Source organism: Pyricularia grisea (assembly GCF_004355905.1).
Source record: "Pyricularia grisea strain NI907 chromosome V map unlocalized Pyricularia_grisea_NI907_Scaffold_6, whole genome shotgun sequence".
Lineage (NCBI taxonomy): Eukaryota > Fungi > Ascomycota > Sordariomycetes > Magnaporthales > Pyriculariaceae > Pyricularia > Pyricularia grisea.
In genome coordinates this window covers 3,176,040-3,188,511 of record NW_022156719.1, presented here as the reverse complement: position 1 = coordinate 3,188,511, position 12,472 = coordinate 3,176,040, and the positions used below count along the sequence as shown (strand labels likewise).

Below are 12,472 nucleotides of genomic sequence, written 5' to 3'. Positions count from 1 at the left end.
TACGATCCACCATACAGATTGCCGGTCACTACACCCTCTTTTTCACCAGATTGGATGCTCGGGAACGGTGGATGTGCCCAGTTTCCGCAAAGGGGTGAGGGCATTAGCGAATGAGAATCCGTCGAGCGAAACTATTTTGGGTGTATTTGTGTGCTAGAGTTCATGTGTGGCGCATTTTCACGCATGTAATACTACTACGTACACGTTTGCATCTTCTTCCAAGATGCGGTACTACGGTGCCGGGTTGTGAGCCTGCAGCAGTTTGGGTTGCGAGCATGGTTGTATTTTCTCAGGCATCCTATTTTTGCACGTGTTTTTTTATCATTCTCTCTCCCCCTCCCTACCATCCATCTTATATCCTTCTTGTTCACGCCCCCCTCCTCCTTATGTAAGGCGATAGAGATGCTTTGATGTATCGAGTATTCGTACCTATTCAATCGGTTCCATTTATATAGTAGAGTTCCACAGTGCGCCTTTTGAAAGCTGTCAGATGAGCGGATCGGGCAGGCAGACAAACAAACAACCACCGATTACACCCCGATTTTATGACATACATACGATCATCAAGTATGTAATCAAGGGCTCGTAAAATATATGTACTTTGGTAAGAAAGAAGAAAAAAAATAAGACTTTGCTTACACACCAGTTATGACAGACAGCCAGGCAGAATTTCTCAGCTCTGACAATACCTAAAAATCCTGCGGGGTTCAACGACGGGTATTAGCTCAGCGCGCGCGCACGCCGAGTCCCGCGCACTGCACGTCATTCCCACATGCCCAATGCTACATCGTAGCCTCTACTCCGTATGGCATTCCCATAGTAGCTCCGCCTTGCGCGGGGCTTGTTCGATTCAGGCATGATGAGGTAACAACCAAACTAGGGATATTGGCGTATTTGTTTTTCTTCACTACGTTATCTCCCTTTCTACTGCTCACTGTCCAACATGGCGGAATTCAGCCGGGCCGAGGCATTGAAAGAAAAGACAAGCACAAGCGTGGCTTCTTTGCTTTATTGTCTTTAGCGCCGGCAAACAAGCCGCCGGTGGTGCGCCCAACAGCTAACAAAGAGAGAAAAGCGCGCGTGGAAAAAGTGGCATCCGCGCCGGACCCAACACCAACCGCTCAACTAACACCAACAGCGTACAGTACTGTAGAGAATTGAGGGAGTAAAAAAAAAGAGGCTTGCATGTAACCCATCGCGCCGGTACCCAGTGCCTTTTGTTCCTCCTCCCTTGTCCCCTATGCTTTGCATATACGCCTCTTCGGAATAGTCTAGTTTCATCACAGGAAGCTGACGAACGGGATGGTAGCCTAGTTTTGCAAGATCTGCCGGCCGCGAATGAGAATCTGTAAACAATACGCGCGCGAACCCATTTTTGGGGGGTCAGCAGAGGAAAAGCCCGGCGCCTCCGACGTTTGTTTTTGTTCTGTGATGGGTGGAATGCTACCATCTACCGGTAAGAAAAGAAGACGCATTAAAGACTATGTATCGAACATAAGGGAAAGTACTCGATACTTCGAGTACACTAGTTTGCGACACGCCCCCCTTCTTCCCTTTAGTGCAGCGACAGTGGATAAGGAAGAGGCTGGGGGCGGGTGATGGATGACCAAATACCTAGAATGACAGTGAATATCCCCCCCGTCAAAGCCCTCACCGGGTTTTCAACCCCTGTCTTCGATGACGACAACTATCGGATTGTCGTTCAAAGAACCTGAACCTACAGTGCACTCTCGGTCCAAGAACAAGAATAAAAATCAAAACTGTTCGAGATCCAGGATTATTGTCGCATTCCTTCACACGATTTGCTCACACAATAGCAAAACCCCGCATATTGGCTGTAGATCAGGTGGAAACGCTAAAATGAAAACTGGATCGATGCTCGTTCAGAAACTGGTAGCAATAATACCGCAACCGATACCCGCGATCGTCAGTTTTCACAGTGCCCGTTTTTGTTTGTGTTCGTTCAGTCTCCAAAGCCAAAAGCCAGTCAGTGCGTCCGTTCCTTCACCCCGCCCACTGTATATCCACAACTTAGCAGCTGCAGCTTCGACAACGGGTTACCTATCAACCCCGCACTATAGACGGATGTTGTCCCTGAATTGGGAAAAAAAAAGGACGCGGTGGCGGCCCGGCGGGGTCAAGTCTAATAGTCTGAAACACAATCTCCAAAGAAAGCCTCTACTACGCTAGAGACCATGTTTTTGTTCCTGATCCGAACCGAGTTGATAGTGCCGAGTGACAGGCAAAGACAGATCTAGCTCCCTTGACCATCGAACGCCAGGGCGTCCAAACCACTTGGCCTCGTGATGGAGGCGTTCGAACCAGCCATTCGTTTTTTTTTGTACCCCTCACGCGAGGCGGGGAGCTTTGGGCTAGTACAGGGGAAACAAGAACCGGGCTGGCTGGCGGACCATGCCCCGTGACGTATCATCATCAAACGGAGCCCCGTTTGATAGTTGATACTAGTAGTTCCGCGGGGCGGGCTTGGAAGTCGTCCAGCCAGAACGTGGTTTACGTTTACCAACACCCCGGATCAGCAATAGTTGTGTATAGTAAGCGGTAGTTGATGTTCAAGGAAAACAAACCCCCCCATTTTCGTCTCAAAAACTCAGGGACCACTGTCTGCAGGCCTAGTAAATAGATAGGCCTCGATGGTCTCAGCCTCACTACCCATCACGGGGAGAGGCAGGACCGTCTGGTCCGATATTCTCCACCCGGCGTCATGCATGAGCTCAAACAGGGCTTTCTCAGATTCGTGGCGTGGCTTGGTAGCAAGTAGCACTTTGGGTCCAGCGACCGAGAAAGAAGACGTTGCGGTGATGGAGCGATGCAGTGCCGTCAGCGTCTCGACTAGCGCCGGCAGCATGTCGACGTTGTAGGTGCAGTCACTGAGCATGACCAGGTCCCAGGGACGGGCGTTGACTTTGGCACCGAATTTGCCCTTGCGTCCATCCTCCCAGTCGAGGTCCTCGTAGTCCACAGGTATGGGCAGTGCCTCCACGGTCCGGTCCTCTTCCGATCCGTCCTGTCCGCTGTCCCGCTGCGGGGGTCCATGTGAGTTCATGCGGTCGTAGCGGGAAATGTTGGCCACGGCCCGATCGCGCGCCTCGGGGAGATCCGTCATAAGGATAGAGACGGGACGGGTTGGGTTGGTTTGGGCTCCCCGCCCACTATCACATCTTTGCCGGTGCAGTAGAGCAGTGGCCAGTCCGATACCCAAAATCCCTACGCCGCAGCCAATTTCGACAACGGCCAATCCATCACTTGCGGTGAGAATATCTCTCAACTTTGGTAGATTGTTCATCTCTCCGTCCAAAGGCATGGTAGAGCAAATGGAAGATATAATGGCAGTCATGCACACACCGGCATCCCAAACATGGCGGGCAATGCTTTCCCCCAGCTCCTCTTCAACCTCGACAGCCACAGGACGACGCATTGCAACTAGCTGATCGCTACCAGGTGCTGAGAACCGAAGTCTTCGTAGCGCCACAGTCTCCGCGGGGCCGGACGACCGCAGCTCGACGTAGATGGGCATTACCAACCCGTGAGTTTTGAGCAGATCGGCCGTCGCATCGGAAGACAGGGATCGGTTGGCAGGTCGAACACACAAAGTCGCCTCGCCCAGCGCTTCTACCGAGTTGAAAGCTGGTAGCAGAAAATCTGTCTTGAGGACGCGACTGCCAGCTGTCCACCGGGGCGGGCGTGGCATGGGCACCTTACGGAACTGCTGGGACCGATCCGGCTCATCATTTTCGCTATGGCCGTCCCAGTTCCGCCTGGATGAGTTTTCTGAGATGAAAACCTCCAGGTCCAAGGGGTTGTTGGGACAGAGGAAAGAGTCACCGAGATCAGTGGTGACCGTAAGGACGAGCTCCACGTGGATCTGTGATTGCCTGGCGGCAATCTGTCTAGTTTTGATGGCCGGAGGTCTCAGAAACCTTATGTAATGCATTGTGAATACACGAGGCCGCCTCGGAGCACAAGGTAGGACTGGGGTATCTAGAACATAGGTGCAGTGCGTATGACAAGTGGTTTAAGGGATATGCGGGTGAAACATGGAGCAGATTTTGTGTGGGTTAGGGTTAAAATCGGTTAGCTGGACCGACCAGTGATGGCATCAACCTATTCTGGTTTTTCATTCCTGTCTTCACACATCCACCTTCCTAACTCATGATTGATCTAAACAAACACTCCAAGTATTTGTGTCTAGACTCATAAAGTCGGCATCCAGAGGATTGCTGTGCTAAATCGTCAAAAGATCAATCATCACAGCAATGACCGTATAGCAACCCGGGTCTTTAATTGCCTAACAATGGCGCGAAGTCTGTCAAGTTGCACATAAACCCAGATCCACGCTCAGGTCCATTCCTATACACTCTAACTATTCGCTCTACCGCCCCTACCTTTGCCCATTCCCCGAACTCTATCGAAAAAAATACTGAATACTAGCCGGTGGTTGCGGGTTATTCCCGAGGTCGGTTCTGCTCTGGCGGGCCACGAGCACAGTCGGCGTTGTTGCGGATGATTCCTGCAACTCGTTGCATTTCAGTAAAGATATGCACTCCCTCCGTTGCCCACACGAGGTCCTTCTCATAAGAATTCTTTCTTTCTCACAGCACTCCGCTGGCCAACAGCTTTCTCTTGGGTAACGGGTGGGGTCGATGCCACAAGGCTGACGGCCAGACCCTGAAAGACGATCGATTCGATGTGCATGGTCGCGAATATCTTGTACTGGTCGTTCTTGAACTTGATTCCGTCAAGTGGGCGTCTAATGAATGTCTGAATACTTTAACAGGACCACCCAGAAGCAAAACCTGTACAGCAGTTCAAGAAGTTGTGATACAAAGTGAAGAATCGGACTTGCTAGATTCGTCCTATGCGGATCAACTATCACTGATAGCAGAAAGAGTTGGTCGGGATGCTTATGTATACCATCAAGTCGGTTCATGCAAGCTGTTGGCGGTATTGGCCCGTGGGCCCGTTACTCTAAAACATGCCCTATGATACGGAGACTTTGTTATTATCACCAAGCAATATGATAGTCCCAAGGCATATCGATTTATGAAAGGACATGCTTAAAGAGGTGCAAGGTAAGCATCCCCGTCCTTTTTGGTTGTTTAACTGCACATCGGCACGTGGGAGAAGTCTTTGTTTCTATGATGTTAAGGATTGTTTGCAGTGCCCCTGTTTCAACTGGGAAAACGTCCTGGAATCATTTGTAATGTTTCTCTGAACCATCAAGCCTCGGGACGAGGGCATAAAAGAAGCCAAAACCCGTACAGTCTTGAAAATCTGGGCATCAAGTCCACAAGTTGCTGCGTATAAAACCTCAATGCGCTTACTTCTACCTTGACCTATCTGGGTAAACCGAATATCTACTTAGCTCACAACCCAGTACAGACCATCAGCGATCGATACTTCACAGTGTCACCGTCGCTAATTTAAATGAGAATCAGTGCTCGATCGACGGGGTTTCTTTTAGGAGAGAGACTCAGCTCTCTGAGCCGAAGAGTACCTAGATACCTAGGTAAGGTACCAACAGCTCAATCTGGTGTCCACCTATTTCATCGAGGGGCTCGCCAGGAAAGGAAGGCGCCCCTCGCAAACGAACACAGCTGTCAAACAGTGGGGACTGCTTCAAGTTCGCTGCCAGTTTCCTCAGTTTCTACCTGCTTGTTCTCGTCTTGGCACTGATTGACAATCACAATCTATACCTGACCTAGGTAGCTAAAGCGTCCTTTTACACAGCTGAGTAATCATGGAAGAATGAAGAAAGGTCCCAGTATATTTTCCTGTCAAATGTCCTACAAGAAGCTACTGGCAAGACCCGCCTGACCAAGAGGTCGCCAGCCTCCGATCGTCACTAGATCTGCCACAGAACGCAGACGTCGTCATCATGGGCAACGGCATCACTGGAGCCGCAGTTGCCTGGCATCTGCTTGAAGATGCCACTGAAGTTCAAATGCCAAAGGTTATCATGCTCGAGGCTCGCGAGGTTTGTTCTGGAGACACTGGTCGTAACGGTCAGTGCGAAACTTCTCAATACTTTACCTGCCTACCTTAGGCAGGTGTACTCGATATTGGTTCCATTAGTGGACTCTTTGTTTATACATCACTCGAGTACAATATGCTCAAAGCGCTGCTGGATTTGTTGCTTCCCCTTACTCCCATTGCGCTCCTGCTAATGGGGTATAGGCAGCAACAAATTCTTACAAGCTTCTACCACTTTTATACCTAACAAAACTGATCTGCGGAAATGATGCTTACGCGCTCTACCCAACCGACCAAGCCCAAGAAAAGGCGGCCACACCAAAGCAGCATCGTACCGCAGCCAGGAAGAGTGGAAGCGGCGAAGGCTGCCGTCGCCGCCATGCAGGATGCCATGCCCGGCGACAAGGCCGCCAAGTACGACCTTGTCGAAGCTGGCGAGGCACAGCAGCAGTACTTCTGTGGCGACCTGGAAGGCCGCCTATGTGGTGCCTTGCGGTATCCCGCCTGCAGCATAAATGCGTACTGCTTCGCCACCGGTGTTCTGAAGCTCTGCCTGGCTAAAGGGCTTCAGATCCACGCCAACACCCCCGCTACACTCGCGGCGAAGGGGGCGGACGGGAATTGGCAAATCAACACCACGCGGGGAACCATGACCGCAAAAGAAGTAGTACTAGCGACAAACGGGTATACAGCGACGCTTGATCCGCGCTTCCAGGGTGTCGTGGTGCCCGTCCGTGGACAGGTCACGGCCCAACGGCCGGGGTCGAAAATGCGACCCCAGGGACTTACTCTGACTTATAGCTTTATATATCACGATGGCTTCGAGTACATGGTCTCCCGACGGGCCGAGGATGGCGGAGACATCATCATTGGTGGAGGTCTCTACGAGAATGGAGACAGGGGAGTAGGTGAGGCCGGGAATACGAACGACACTGTGACGAACAAAGTGATCAGCTCGTACCTCAGAGACGTAACTCCGAGATATTTCGGGACTAGTTGGGGAGAGAACCATCCCGAAGGATAGGTCAGAAAAAAATTCAAGTCACAATCAACAGCAGCGAATTGTAAAGTTTTGTATCCTCTTAACTGTCACACTGACATGATTTTGCTCGCACAGGGACGGGTATCATGGGTTTCAGCGCAGACGGTTATCCGCTCGTGGGTAGAGTGTCAAACACCCCCTTCAAAAGATGTATGGGCATGCTGCAGCTTCCAGGGCCACGGTACGGTCTTGTGCTGGATGTCTGCCAAAGCGCTGGTCGAAATGATCCAAGGGAGGGATAACGAAGAGCTGAAAGCGTGGTTCCCAGATGCCTTCTGGATAACTGAGGAAAGGTTGCAAAGAAGGTTTCAAGGGTTGTTTTGAGATACATGCAGTATTTAGGTTACATTCTCACTTTGTTTATGTCTTGGTAAACCTTACACAGATCAACCCCTGAATGGCTGTGCTCATAGGTCTGGAGTGGAAAGCTACCTACTCGAGTTTACCCCTGCATCTACAATAGTACACATGATTTAAGGTACATCCGTTGTTATTTTTGTTTCAATGTAACGAATTCAAGACTTTCCATTCGTTGAAACAAACAAGGCAAATCCTCGTCTACATATACATTGAGGGGTTTGGCCTGTAATTATCTGCACCTTGCAGCCAAACTCCTTCAAACTCAGCCGTTTTTTGTTTTTTGAAAATTCATCAAGCATAAAAATTCACCCGAACTTGAAGACAAAGTCCCACCCGCCAAAAAAAAAAAAAAAAAAAAAAAAAAAAAAACGCCCATAACAGACACTCACTATTCACCTCAACAAATGACCATCAGCACTTGCCCCCTCGGGCCTCTTCCAGTGCGTCTTGACCCCTCCCCAGCTCTCGAGGCTGTAGCCCTCCTGGACCTTCTGGCAGGTCCGTAGCCCCCACTCGGTCACGCCGACCATGAAGCAGCTCTCAAACATGAAAGCGCAGCTCCCCGCCCCGATCTTGGCGGGCTTCAGCTCGGCGTTCCGGGCGCCCTCGTAGCTCGCGGCGTCGGGCCCGTGCCCGCTCATGACGTTGTGCAGGCTCGCGCCGCCCGGCACGAAGCCGCCCTTGCCGCCCTTCTTGGCGTCGTAGTCGCCCGTGATGAGGCCCATGAACTCGCTCATGGTGTTGCGGTGGTACCAAGGCGGCCGGAACGTGTCCTCGCCCACGAGCCACCGCGGCGGGAAGATGACAAAGTCGACCACGGCGGTGCCCGGGTGGTCTGAGGGTGCCGTCAGCACCGTGAAGATGGACGGGTCCGGGTGGTCGTATGAGATGGTGCCGATGGTGTTGAAGCGGCCGAGGTCGTACTTGAACGGGTAGTAGTTGCCGTGCCACGCCACCACGTCAAACGGGGTGTGCGCCTGCCGCGTCGCGAAGAGCGTGTTGTTGAACTTGACCGTCACCTCGTACCCGCCCTTGGGCGCCGATGGACCCTCGGAAAAGGCCGTCGGCCCGTGGTCCTCGCTGAAGCAGGCGACGGGCGCCTGAAAGTCCCTGGCGTTGGCCAGGCCGTTGCTCCCAATGGGCCCGAGCTCCGGCAGCGCAAAGTGGCCCTGGTACAGCTCAAGCGCATATCCTCTCGCCGGACCTGTGCCCTCGGGCAGGAGGACCTGGAACCTTATGCCGCGCGGGATGACGGCGATCTCGAGCGGCCGCACCAGCAGCCAGCCGAGCTCCGTGCGGATGTCGAGCACGCCGGACTGCGCGACGATGAGCAGGTCGCCGTCGGCGGAGTAGAAGGCGCTGCTTGCGTCCATGGATTTGCCGGCCGCGTACACAAACATTCCCATACCGTGCTTGAGTGTGGGATCGCCCGCGCCCGCAACCAGGTGCAGGCCTGAGACGAAGTCGGCCTTGGGGTCATGGTCGAACGGGTCCCAGCGGAGTTGGTTGGGGATGTACCGGAGCCGCGAGGGTGGGGCGAACCGTGCCGTCTCATCTCTGTGTTCATCCTCGGGCTGTTGGCCTGGGGTCGTGGGCGGCTGGCGGTCGACATCCTCTTCCCCTGCCAGGCCCTTCACCCTGAACGGTGGGTGTGCGCACGATGGGAGTATCCGATACAGCCATGACTGCTTGTTCTCGCTGCGCGGGGCCGTGAAGGCTGTTCCGGAAACCTTTTCGGCGTAGAGTCCGTGTGGAGGCTTCTGTGGAGAGTTCTGGGCAATGGGGAGAGCGCCTGGCACGGCTTCTGACCTGATGTTGTGGCGAAAGTTGGGCGCTTCGTTAGTCTTTGTTCAGTGAGTGATAATCGCATATTTGCCATCGCGATGCGGCGCATAGGGTAAAGCAGTCTGCGTACTCTAAGTATGAGTCGAAACCATTCTGGTATCTGTATTTTTCTTTAAACTCGAATTCTGTAGCTGGCATTTTGGCTAACTTTTGACCATCTGACGTCTTCCTCGATATAACCGTGGTAAATAAGATGAGAAAAAGTTCGGAGAGGGGAGAGTAAATGATGTGAAAGAACTAAGAAACGAAAAAAGAAAAAAGGAAAATAAAAATAAATCTCCAGCATACCCTTACTCCGTACGTACTACTCGCTCCATCACAACGACACGCCCATGTCTAGCGGCCCTGCGCCGTTTAAAATACTTTATGTAGTAGGCTGTGCCTGTCTAATGGGACTGACGAAATAAGTTAGTACCAAGCGGCTTTTTGTGGCGCGTGTTGATCAGTTCCTCCCTGCCCCTCTAACTTGGCGCATCACCTTTTCCGCATTGTGCTAATAATGATGACATTGATGCAGGTTCCGATCGGCTATCGTCGGGGTGGGGAACACCCTCGTGTCTTAAAGCCGCTAGTGACCGAGAACGGCTTAAACCGATCGGCTAGAATCAGTTACGAGGCCTTTTGGGTATGGGGAAGTACAAGAATGCCATATTACTATACATACCCACCTACCTACTTGTCTGCAATAGTCATGTTCGGGCCCTTCGATCAGACTACTACCCTATATCGATCTAGTCTTTACTCAAGGTGGTAGAACTACGAATCATGGTAGCTTTCGCAGCTATATTTACCTCTACTGCATAATCAATGATTTGAGCCCTACCACGAGCTTCCCTGCCCCGCCTGCTTCCCGGTACCCTGCCCCACCCGAGCGATCTCGTTGCCAAGATCCTAACAATCAAACATGAAGCATCCCCAACACAGAGTTCCGTGTCTCTTTTTTTTTACAGCTTGGATAAACGAGATCATGTGTGTACTGTGCAAGAAGCCTCCACCATCTCAACATAGATACCATCGCATCGGCATAGCAAATTTACCTTCATGCTTGAACACTGATCGCTCATCATACGTCATCGAAGAGTCGACTTAGGAACATCACAACATAACCAGGAACATGTAGGCTGAGAGCCGAGGAACAGCTTAATAGTATTGTTTAAATAAATATATCTCAAAAGGTTGATTCCTCCTCTCGGAGAACTGATGTTGAGACACATGAGAACGTAAACTAGATCCACACATCTGTCGATGACGAGGATAGAGTATGGGACTTGCCCAATAAAGGTATGGTTTGCGTATTACCAACTTGGTTTCCAATATCACGCATCCAGCTTGGATCGAGTAGCATCAATGGCTTACTCCTCAGTAGCGGCCTTCTTCTTCTTCTTGCCTCCGGCGTTAGCCTGGACTCCGCTGTCCTTTGATAGGTGCACAATGAATCGTGTCCAGCACTCTTCCTTGTCCCACTCAAAGCCAGCCAGATATGGTTGGTCTAGCTCGTCGTCGGCCTGATTGAAGACTCGTTAGTTTGATTGTTGTCGACTGTTGAATGAGTCCGGGCTTGATATACATACCCTCTTCTTGTATGCCTTGTGGATGGCATCCATGGCATCCTTGATTGTGACGCCCTTCAGGTTTCTTGCCGTGACTTCAAGGCCCAAGGGGAAGTGCAGGTCGATCTTCTTGATTGGTGGTGTGGTTAGGAGCTTCTTGAGGATTTCCTTGTCCTCGACTGTTGACGGTGAGGTGTTAACCTTCCTGTAGATAAGGTCGATGTGCGTTAGTATTCAGAAGCTTATTCATGCTCGGGAGCTTTTTGTAAGGGTGCAATGTGCAGAATGAAGACTTACCATCCCGTCCGTTGGGTCTCCTTGGCGATTTCAATCTCAACCTTTTGCTCCTCTGGTATGAATAGTAGTTCAAGTCAGTATTTGATAAATAAGTCAATCGGGGCTCCCAATATTGGCAGCAATGGGAGCTAGAATTTGATCTACAAGTCGACATACCTAGGTCCTTGATGTTGTACACGCCACTGGCTGCTGCAGAGCTCGCTCTTCGAGCAGCTGCCGAGCTCTTGGTGTCCTTGGGGGACGAAGACAGGCCCTGGACGGCGGAATCGACCTTGGTGAGTGGTTCTGACATGTTGATGGTTATGTTTGCTTGAAGGCAAAGGCTTTGGTGGGATCGAGAATCGTACGACGTCTGACCGGACAAATGGACGAATGACTATTAGTAAATGGATTGATTGAATTGAGTTACAAGGAGGGGAAATGTCAACAGAGGGGTAGGTGGCAGAGGGAGGGGGGTTTGAGCCGTCGAGATCTTGTTTGGTAACTCAATTGGAAACCGCCGATCGATAGATGGGAAACAGCAACAAGTTGATGTAGATGGAATAGAGATAAAGGGTATCGTCCAAAGAGGGGAATGTATCCTGTGATGGTGTCTTACCAAGATAGGTCGTACGTTGTGACTGTTTGTTGGTGCTGTTGATTGATGTGATTCGAATGGAAACTGAAGAGAAGAAGAAGTTTGGGGTGTGCTTGGGGAAAAAAGAGGAAAGCAAGACGGGAGTGAAGGTCATAAGGCTTCCAGGGAAGAGGGGAAAAAGGGGAGATCGAGGGATGGTGTAAACCTAAGGTTCCAAAGTGGTAAAGAGGGGAAGCTGGGAGGCGGGGCAAGGGGTTTCGGGATGATCAGCAGACGACGTGACGGCAGGAGCAGGCGAGGTACCAGTAGTAGAGTAGATAGGCATGGGCTGAGATGGACAAAGCACGCTGGTGCCTTTTTTCATTTGCAGGCAATTCGAATCGGGCTGTTGACGGACCGGACCACACCTCAGGCGACGCTGGGGTGCTTTGTTCTGGCTCCATCCGGCCTCCTACTTTCATCCCTCCCCTAGCTACATGCATATTAGCTACCTTACCTACCTAGGTACATATACGAACAAGCAAAAAAAACCAAAACAAAAAAACGCCTCGTATCAAGCCTGTACTTTTTACTTGACTTGCCCCGCTCGGACAAAGTAAACGTAACTGCCCATTAAATCACCAGACAAAGCAAGGCCAGGTTCAACGTCCAAGCGGGGGGGTACAAGTTCAGTCAATCGTCACACGGGATCACTTGATTCCCAGATTTCTCTCATGATTGAGAGACGTACGATGTCAAACAGCAATGGCGCGTGACTGCTATGCTAGGATGACATCAAGCTCAATGAATAGCAGGGGAGAAGCTCTCACG

General features: G+C 51.3%; 6 protein-coding genes across 6 annotated transcripts; 2 read left to right on the top strand and 4 right to left on the bottom strand.

Moving 5' to 3' along the window:
• Positions 1-2,608: 2,608 nt before the first annotated feature.
• Positions 2,609-3,952, bottom strand: PgNI_08925 (uncharacterized protein; the record flags this gene model as incomplete). The annotated part of the gene is made up of 1 exon (XM_031128915.1): positions 2,609-3,952. The coding sequence occupies one exon, from the start codon at positions 3,950-3,952 to the stop codon at positions 2,609-2,611; it is 1,344 nt and encodes a 447-aa protein (XP_030979055.1).
• Positions 3,953-4,423: 471 nt separating this feature from the next.
• PgNI_08924 (uncharacterized protein) lies at positions 4,424-4,713 on the bottom strand (the record flags this gene model as incomplete). Its single annotated transcript, XM_031128914.1, has 2 exons — positions 4,424-4,528; positions 4,615-4,713. 2 exons carry the CDS (start codon positions 4,711-4,713, stop codon positions 4,424-4,426), a joined length of 204 nt encoding a protein of 67 aa, XP_030978454.1.
• Positions 4,714-5,896: 1,183 nt separating this feature from the next.
• On the top strand, positions 5,897-7,015 carry PgNI_08923 (uncharacterized protein; the record flags this gene model as incomplete). The annotated part of the gene is made up of 2 exons (XM_031128913.1): positions 5,897-6,023; positions 6,336-7,015. 2 exons carry the CDS (start codon positions 5,897-5,899, stop codon positions 7,013-7,015), a joined length of 807 nt encoding a protein of 268 aa, XP_030979053.1.
• A 671-nt stretch (positions 7,016-7,686) lies between these two features.
• PgNI_08922 (uncharacterized protein) lies at positions 7,687-9,667 on the bottom strand. Its single transcript, XM_031128912.1, has 2 exons — positions 9,309-9,667; positions 7,687-9,202 (listed from the first exon to the last, which is right to left on the bottom strand). Exons 1-2 carry the CDS (start codon positions 9,374-9,376, stop codon positions 7,786-7,788), a joined length of 1,485 nt encoding a protein of 494 aa, XP_030979052.1. The 5' UTR covers positions 9,377-9,667; the 3' UTR covers positions 7,687-7,785.
• Positions 9,668-9,942: 275 nt separating this feature from the next.
• PgNI_08921 (uncharacterized protein) lies at positions 9,943-10,381 on the top strand (the record flags this gene model as incomplete). Its single annotated transcript, XM_031128911.1, has 2 exons — positions 9,943-10,207; positions 10,318-10,381. A coding segment is annotated over one exon (204 nt), but the record flags the coding sequence as incomplete, so codon positions are not given.
• On the bottom strand, positions 10,361-11,706 carry PgNI_08920 (uncharacterized protein). Its single transcript, XM_031128910.1, has 4 exons — positions 11,242-11,706; positions 11,086-11,137; positions 10,810-10,993; positions 10,361-10,743 (listed from the first exon to the last, which is right to left on the bottom strand). Exons 1-4 carry the CDS (start codon positions 11,375-11,377, stop codon positions 10,591-10,593), a joined length of 525 nt encoding a protein of 174 aa, XP_030979048.1. The 5' UTR covers positions 11,378-11,706; the 3' UTR covers positions 10,361-10,590.
• Between the last annotated feature and the right edge of the window lie 766 nt (positions 11,707-12,472).